The sequence below is a fragment of the Nothobranchius furzeri genome, chromosome 7 (genome assembly GCF_043380555.1).
Source record: "Nothobranchius furzeri strain GRZ-AD chromosome 7, NfurGRZ-RIMD1, whole genome shotgun sequence".
NCBI lineage: Eukaryota > Metazoa > Chordata > Actinopteri > Cyprinodontiformes > Nothobranchiidae > Nothobranchius > Nothobranchius furzeri.
In genome coordinates this window covers 61,137,755-61,146,236 of record NC_091747.1, presented here as the reverse complement: position 1 = coordinate 61,146,236, position 8,482 = coordinate 61,137,755, and the positions used below count along the sequence as shown (strand labels likewise).

The window sequence follows — 8,482 nt, the reverse complement described above, 5'->3', positions numbered from 1 at the left end:
AAGGCTTCAGTTTAACTTTCCATCGGTTAAAGCAAAACAGCAACAGGAAACTATTTGGAGACAAATAAAACAAATATATTAAAATTGCTAAATACTTTGGTATAAATTCATACATTTTAAATGTCTGCATGAACGGTTCAGTTCAATTCAAGTTTATTTATAAAGCGCCAAATCACGACAAGAGTCGTCTCAAGACACTTTGCATAATAAAATATTCAATTACAGGTCAGCTCATTAAGCCAGTCAGAAAAAAAGTTTCCTATATAAGGAACCCAGCAGGTTGCATCAAGTCACTGGCTAGTGTCAGAGTCTTTACAGCAATCCTCATATGAAGAAAGCATTTAGCGACAGTCGAGAGGAAAACTCCCTTTTAACAGGAAGAAACCTCCAGAGGATCCTGGCTCAGTATAAGCAGCCATCCTCCACGACTCACTGGGGATGGAGAAGATGCACGCACGCACGCACGCACGCACGCACGCACGCACGCACGCACTCACACACACACACACGCACACACACACACACACACACACACACACACACACACACACACACACACACACACACACACACACACACACAACAGATATACCAGGTGATGTTTCTATGGTAACATTGTGATTTCTCAGTAAATATTCTATTTGCTGAGAGATAAACTTTATTGTATTTATCCTAGTGAATCTATAATTAAACGGGTAAACTAGTAGTAGCAGTAATTTTCATGTGCACATTTTGGCTGCAAAATGGTAGTGTGTGAGCTTGCCATTTTTGCACAAGTTTGTCACAATGCAGAGGTTAGATTCTCTATTTTAGGTCTCTAATCAGTCTCAATGTGGTTCTATAACTAACGCCTCTCAAAGTTGTCTCCTGTTTCTTGAATGTACTCACAGAAACATTTAGTCAAAGTCAAAGTCATTTATTGTCATTTCTACCACATGTGCAAGACATACAGAGAAACGAAATTGAGTTTCAGTACACACAATTCAGGTCGTCTGCAAGTCATTTAGCACCACGTCCTCCACAAACGTGCAGTGCGCAATTGGAGAGGGGCGGCCATCATCCGGCCGCACCCCAGCCCAGTCACGAACAACTCTCCACACCGGCCCGAGGGCCAGCTATCCGGGACCAACCGAAGATTTGCGGCTTTACTGTATCATTACGTCTAGGCGGGATTCTGACTTAGAGGCGTTCAGTCATAATCCCACAGATGGTAGCTTCGCCCCATTGGCTCCTCAGCCAAGCACATACACCAAATTTCTGAACCTGCGGATCTTCTCGTACTGAGCAGGATTACTATTGCAACAACACATCATCAGTAGGGTAAAACTAACCTGTCTCACGACGGTCTAATTTAATTGACTACTCACAGAAAAAAGAGGAAACCAGTTCCTGCAAGTGTGACAATGAATGGAGAAGTCTTTCGAATGATTTGAAAACTCTGAGATAACTGCCGTTTTGCCACCGGCCCTAAAAACGCCAACTTAGCTTAGAGGTTTTTGTTTATACATCAACGTTCTTTCTTAAAACTTCATTTGTATCATTAGGACTTATTTTTGTCTGCTTTAAACCAGAAGGAGGGAAAAGTGAAAGTGACAATGGAGCAGTAGGACATACATTTCTTACTAAACAATGTGAAATACTGCAAATATCTGTTTATTCTCAACACATCCATGTTAAACATCCTCTGTTATAATTAGGGATCAGGTAAACTACATATCTTCGTAATAAAATGTTATTTTGATTTTAATTTCCAATAAAAATAAATAAAACAATGCAAATGCAAACAGCTACATGTTTGTTACCACAATCTGAATGGTAAAATTTTCTTTTTTAGTTAAGTTTCCTATTTTCCAAGGCTGCAAATTGAATTTCATATTGGGATGCATGGGGGTTGAACAGTGAGAAGAAAGCACTGACTCATTGCCGATCCTGCCACTGTTTTTCCAGCCTGCTGAAAATGGAACACCGTTGTGCTATTCATCATGTGCTACTCAATTATGAATGTCTGAAAACTTGAACGTGCTGCAGTAATATATTTGTGGTGTTCAGAAGACCGGAGCAACTCGAGCTGCTTTTAGAAAGCACAGAGGATTCTTTGTGATCCAAGTAATGGAGCAAACCCCATTTTTGTTTTAAAATCGAGCCATTTTGGACAAAAGTATAACAAAATACTAATTTTCTGCAGAATGCACTGGATTTGTTTTTTACATGGATAGATTTATATACCATAGAGGAGTCTGTAACTAATGATTTACTCCAGAGCTGCTTAATTTCCCTTCTGATGCCGTAACATATGGCTAAACAGCCAGAGGAGAGTTATCACTGGAGCCATTGTCCTTAAGTAGTGACAGCGAATCAGCCAAAACCAGAAGAGCTTTCGGACTTAATTATCCAAGCTTCGTTTGTCTAAAGAAGCCAAGAAGAACATCTAAAGAGGCTTAAATGTGCCTAGTGAGGTCTTCTAAGGGTTATAAAATATTATTGTCTTCATAGCTTTGACTACAGACGTTAAATGTGCAAAAAAATAAAAAAAATAATAATAAAAAATTACAAAAGGAAATTTGTCTGAAGACAAACTTTTAAAAACAGGTCAGGAGTTTTCACGACTTGTTCTAAGTCACAGAAAATATTTTGGATGGTTAATCATTTTCAAGTTTTACCATTTTTAAAATTCAATTCCTCTGATTAGTCTATTTGCTTCTCATTGCCACGACTTTGACCAACTTCCGATGAAAGGAACATCGAAGAGGAGGAGTTGGACCTTCTCTTGACCTGACAGAATAAAACCTTGCCATAGGCTCACAGGGTCTCATTACCCACTAGATGCTTAATTACAACTTTAAGTTTACCAACTCAAAGTACATTTCTACTTGGAGATTTGTTGTTGCAAAAAGACTCTTCAGGACGAGCATCCAACTTTCCCTTGTTTATTTGTAGATGACTGCATCATTTATGGATATAAACATAAATATATTGTTTTTATTAACACATTTGAGAAGCCAGGACAGTTTTTTTTAACTCAGCAGCCTTTAAGATTTGAAGAAGGTAGAAATAAAAGAAAAGGCTGTTCAACAAGCAGATTTTCACCAGACAAGTTAGCATATTTCTTCATAATCTTTTATCAACAAAGCCAAATATAAATGTTACCTTGCCATTTCTGCATTTTAATCAGAATGACAATGAAACAAAGTCTATGTGTGTTTACCACAGTTGGTTTAGCATCAGAGCTGATAACGGTGAGTGAACCATTATTAAGAATGGATGGCATCAGAATTAGAACACATTTATTTTTCTCTCCTCTGAGAAGGAGTCGATACGACTTTCTCCTGAGCAAACACTACCAACTAAATGAAAGTCTCAGAGCTGTCTGAGAGAGCTTCATGCAGTCTACTCTAAATAGATCTAGGTGTTCTTTAGAGTGTATTCCTCAGTTCTTTCTAACTCAGTGCTGATGACAGCACCGTGTCCCAGATCTTTGGGTAGATTCTGCTTCCCTTTGGATGACATTGTGTTGTTAGCATGGTGTTGACACATTCCACAGCCTCCAAAGACTGGCTACAGGGTTCTCACCTCTACAAATGGTGCTGTGAACAGCTGAAGAAAGTGATGAACTATCTAAGAATCATGGGAGGAAAAGCATTTCAAAAATCTAATGTTGCTCCTGGCAACTCGGGGACATGTTTTGTATTTATAGAAACCTATAAATCAGGGGTGGGGAACGTCCAGCCTCAGGGCCGTATACGGCCCGCGAGACCATTTTAATCGGCCCGCCAGACCAAAAACCTTTAGAACTTATCAATGAAAATTTGTTTTAGAAAGTTGGGGGAAAAAAAAAACAATTCAGCGATAAAACAGATGGAATTGTATGTCCGAGTTAAGCCTGGTTTATGCTTCTCCGTCAGCTCCGCAAGGGACGGACACGCACGGATTGACGGAAGCGTTTTGCTCTCATACTTCTCCGTCTCCTGGAGAGTGTTGCAAAGCAATTCCCCGGCAGGACCACAGAGGGCGTAGTGCTGTTCTGTGGTATCCTGTCATGTATCGGTCCAAGATAGTGTGTTTACATTGTGTTTTTTGTATATAAGAGACTTTTAACACGGACATATTTGTCTCTCATTCTCCCACCGCTTCATGCTCTCCCCACCTCTAAACCCAAGTTTCCTGTCATTTCCGTCCACAAATAAAACGCTTGCTGCACATCTTTTCACTCCTCCAGTCACGGGAGGATGAAACGTTCATATTTTTAGAGTGTTTTTGCGAGGTATTCTTCAAGCTTCTCTGTGTCTGCCGCTAGTTAAACTCGGCTCTCTTTGCAATGGCGGCGCTGTAAACAACAGCGGCGTCCTGACCAATCACAAGGTTGCGTAATCCGTTTCGTTCGACGGATGTTTAAAAAAGTGGGCTCGACTCCGTACGTACTTGCGTGCCTGTCGGATCCCTACGAAAGGACGGATATTGGCGTTGCGTGTGCTCCGCACTGACGCAGACGGAGAAGCATAAATCAGGCTTACGGCTCAGCGTCAGTGAATGCACCATGAGATGAACATCATTATGTGATTGAGACAGACGACTAAGGGTTAATCATGGCTGCTGTCAAGAAGAGGAAGGTGGATGCCGAATGCCGTGTATTCAAGGAAAAATGGACTAATGATTTTTTTCTTCATTGAAGTGAAAGGCAAGCCAGTGTGCTTAGTTTGTGGTGATGCGCTGGCGGTAATGAAAAAGGTGAATCTCGAGCGCCATTACACTTCAAAACATGGTAAACTTGCGAAGTTAAAAGGACAAATGCGCTTGGATAAAATAAGTGCTCTTCATCTGAGTTTGATTGCTCAACAAGTAGCTTTCACACATCCACAGACTGACAGAGAGAATATCACGCGTGCAAGTTTTGAGGTGAGTGCATTAATAGCAAAGAAGCTGAAACCACATGCTGAAGGAGAGTTTGTAAAGGAGTGCCTCGTAGCTGCCGCAGAGCTGCTCGTCCCCGACAAGGTGCAATTATTTCAAAGCATCGGTTTGTCTCAAAGAACCGTGTCTGATAGGATTGCTGATATGGCACATTATATTAAAAAGTCAGTGAAGGACACTGCAATTTTTTTCAATTCAAGTTTATTTATATAGCGCCAAATCACGACAAGAGTCGTCTCAAGGCACTTCACATAATAAACATTCCAATTCACAGTTCATTAAGCCAATCAGAAATAATGTTTCCTATATAAGGAACCCAGCAAATTGCATCAAGTCACTGACTAGTGTCAGTGACTATACAGCAATCCTCATACTAAGCAAGCATGCAGCGACAGTGGAGAGGAAAACTCCCTTTTAACAGGAAGAAACCTCCAGAGAATCCTGGCTCAGTATAAGCAGCCATCCTCCACGACTCACTGGGGATGGAGAAGACAGAGCAGACACACACACACACACACACACACACACACACACACACACACACACACACACACACACACACACACACACACACACACACACACACACACACACACACACACACGTGTCTATAGTTATATTGTGATGTCTTACTAAATATTGTATTTGGTGAAAGATAAACTTTATTGTATTTATCCTAGTGGATCTATAATTAAACGGGTAAACTAGTATTAGCACATCAAAAGTCAATGAAAACAAAAAGTTATTATCAGGAGAGAGAGAATGTATTAGTGGTTAGCAGCAGTGTGCCAGTCGATGGCCCCCTCCATGAGGCCACCACAGCTCAGCAGAATGTCATTGTAGCTTCTTCTGGGGAGAAAAGCACTTACAGAGAAAATAAAGTTAACAGCTGAAATAGCACAAAATAGTACAGTTAAAGAGCAGACTGTAGAAGAAAGCAGTAGAGTGTGAAAAGTGGTCAGTGTGTCCTCCAGCAGTCTAAGCCTATAGCAGCATAACTACAGAGTTAACTCTGGATAACCTAGCCTATTTAGATGGAGGCATGTTGGAGGCAGGGCAAGGGAGAGCCGTCTTTACCGACTGTACACTCCACCTCCCTGTAATCCCCCACTTGTGCAGATCTAGGCTAACATCAGATTTTAACTATAAGCCCTATCAAATAAAAATGTTTTAAGCCTATTCTTAAAAGTAGAAAAAGTGTCTGCCTCACGGACTAAAGCTGGGAGCTGGTTCCACAGGAGAGGAGCCTGATAACTAAAAGATCTGCAAGAAACTTTGAGTATTTTTCTTTGGCCTGTGATGAGACGACAGACATCACTAACACGGCACAGCTAGCAATTTTTGTGCGTGGAATTACGGTTGATTTTGAAACAGAAGAGGAGTTGCTGTCTTTGCAAGCCATGCACAGCACTACTAAAGGTGAAGATTTGTTTCAACAGGTTGTTGTGGCAATGAACAATTTTGAACTGCCATTCAAAAAGATGAGCGGGATCGCCACTGATGGAGCACCTGCAATGGTTGGAGGTCAGAAAGGACTGACTGCATTGGTAAAAAAAGAAATGAGCCGTTTGGGTCTGGACTTAATTGTTTGCCACTGTATCATACATCAAGAGAGTCTTTGTGTACATTCCCTGAAGCTAAACAACGTAATGAAAACCGTTGTGTCAGCCATGAACTTCATCATAAGCGGAGGGCTGAACAACCGCCAGTTCAAAGAGCTCCTCTGCGAGCTTGAGTCAGAGTACGGAGATCTTGTTTATCACTGTGAAGTGTGCTGGCTGAGCTGTGCAGATATGCTTGTACGGTTTTATACACTGCGGGAAGAAGTCAGACATTTCATGGAGATGAAGGGGAAACTTGTCTTGGAGCTCAGTGATGACAAGTTCTTCAGTGACCTGGCCTTTATGGTGGACATCACCAAGCACCTGTCAGAGCTAAATATCAAGCTGCAAGGTCCCAACCAGCTCATCAGCTCCCTACTTTCAAATGTCACTTTGTTTGAAATGAAGTTAAAGCTCTGGCAAGGACAACTGGGAAAGGGAAACACAGTTCACTTTCCAACCCTGCAAGAGCAAAAACCTGATGTTACATCTGAATATGCCATTGAGTGTGCAAAACTCATCCAGGCATTTGACAACAGGTTTCAAGATGTGAAACGTATTCAAAAGGAACTGGACATCTTTGCTACACCGTTTAATGTGCAACCATTTGATGTGCCAGGCAACCTTCAAATGGAAATAATTGAACTGCAAAATAACACTGAGCTCAAAGCTAAGTACAACAACCTCTCTCTGCTGGACTTTTACAAACTGTACATCTGTGCAGAGGATTTTCCCAACCTGAGGAGACATGCCCTGAAGTGTGCATATCTATTTGGGACAACATACAAATGTGAACAATTCTCCTCAAAACTGGCATTTGCAAAGAGTCGCTTCCGCTCAAGATTGACTGACCCATACTTGGAAAACCAGCTTCGAATAGCATCTTCAACCCTACCAGCTGACATCAAATGCCTCTCCAAAGAAAAACAGTTCCAGCCATCTCATTAGGTGAGTCTGATGTGCAAAAATTCAGCAATTCCCAGGCTTAGAACACAGTAGTTATAGACTTTATATTGTTCTTTCTATTGCATCACTTGGTATGTGTTTATAATAGCATGGCCCTCAGAGAACTATTGAAAAAAATTTAATGGCCCTTTATAAGAAAAAGTTCCCCACCCCTGCTATAAATCAACATGTTTTCATTAAAATAAATATGTATTTATTCTGTCATGCTTTGACTGAGGATTGTGAAATTATCTACACTTATGTAATGTCGTAGGACCTACAAGAAAATCTCTTGAAGCCATGCTCCCTATACTCCAGGAAGTCTGCCATTTTGGTCCACGTATGCCATTTTGTAAATTTAGCACACGTTAAAGGTGCCCAACTCAACAGCTCAATGGGAATTCATTTGATTTTTAATATGACCGGCTGAGCAAGAAATGGGTACAGGATCTTGTTAGAAGCTGGTATATTTACCTAATGTAAAAGATTAGGAGTGGGAACTGTCGTGTATGTTGTTGTAGGGTGCAGAATGAGAACAACTTGTTGCCGAGTTCAACTCCTTTATTTAGCTTCCAATACGCTAACCCCTGGTTGTCTCCCTCTCCTCTAGCTCCCCTGCCTGGCTACCCCTTGTATTACTCCATTACACCACATCCCTCTTTCTGCAAGTTTGCGAAAACATCAGTGCATTAAATACCCCTAATTAAACCATTTCAAAACTTGAACATGTGTCCTCTTATACAGCTTCTGTACTTGAACATCTTTGGTCTGTGCCTTTTTTTTAACCAGACCATAACACATTTACATTACTTAGACCAAAAGGTCTCACAGATCTAATTTCTGTGGCCTTTTGACCTCTCTACCTGACCGAGTTGTCACAACATCAGAGGTACTCGGTAGTGTCTTTGTTGGCGACTGGAGTTCTTGTTCTGAGGACCGTTTTCCCTGGTCATTGTCCTGGCCCTCTGCTGTTGGCATAGACAAAAGATGGCTTCGGTTTCTCCTCAGCAAGCCTTGTGGTCCTTCAA

At 41.2% G+C, this 8,482-nt stretch overlaps 1 protein-coding gene across 1 annotated transcript; it reads left to right on the top strand.

Moving 5' to 3' along the window:
* Nucleotides 1–4,583: 4,583 nt before the first annotated feature.
* LOC139070713 (general transcription factor II-I repeat domain-containing protein 2A-like) lies at nt 4,584–7,457 on the top strand. Its single transcript, XM_070553445.1, has 4 exons — nt 4,584–4,625; nt 4,858–4,992; nt 6,147–6,425; nt 6,546–7,457. Exons 1-4 carry the CDS (start codon nt 4,584–4,586, stop codon nt 7,455–7,457), a joined length of 1,368 nt encoding a protein of 455 aa, XP_070409546.1.
* Nucleotides 7,458–8,482: the final 1,025 nt, after the last annotated feature.

Bases quoted from the DNA above. Each gene is read 5' to 3' on its own strand.
- LOC139070713 (XM_070553445.1), top strand. From the start codon at position 4,584: ATGGCTGCTGTCAAGAAGAGGAAGGTGGATGCCGAATGCCGT. The intron at 4,993-6,146 runs GTGCAATTATTT...CTGGTTCCACAG, and splicing joins AGCTGCTCGTCCCCGACAAG to GAGAGGAGCCTGATAACTAA. The intron at 6,426-6,545 runs GTTGGAGGTCAG...CATTCCCTGAAG, and splicing joins CTGATGGAGCACCTGCAATG to CTAAACAACGTAATGAAAAC.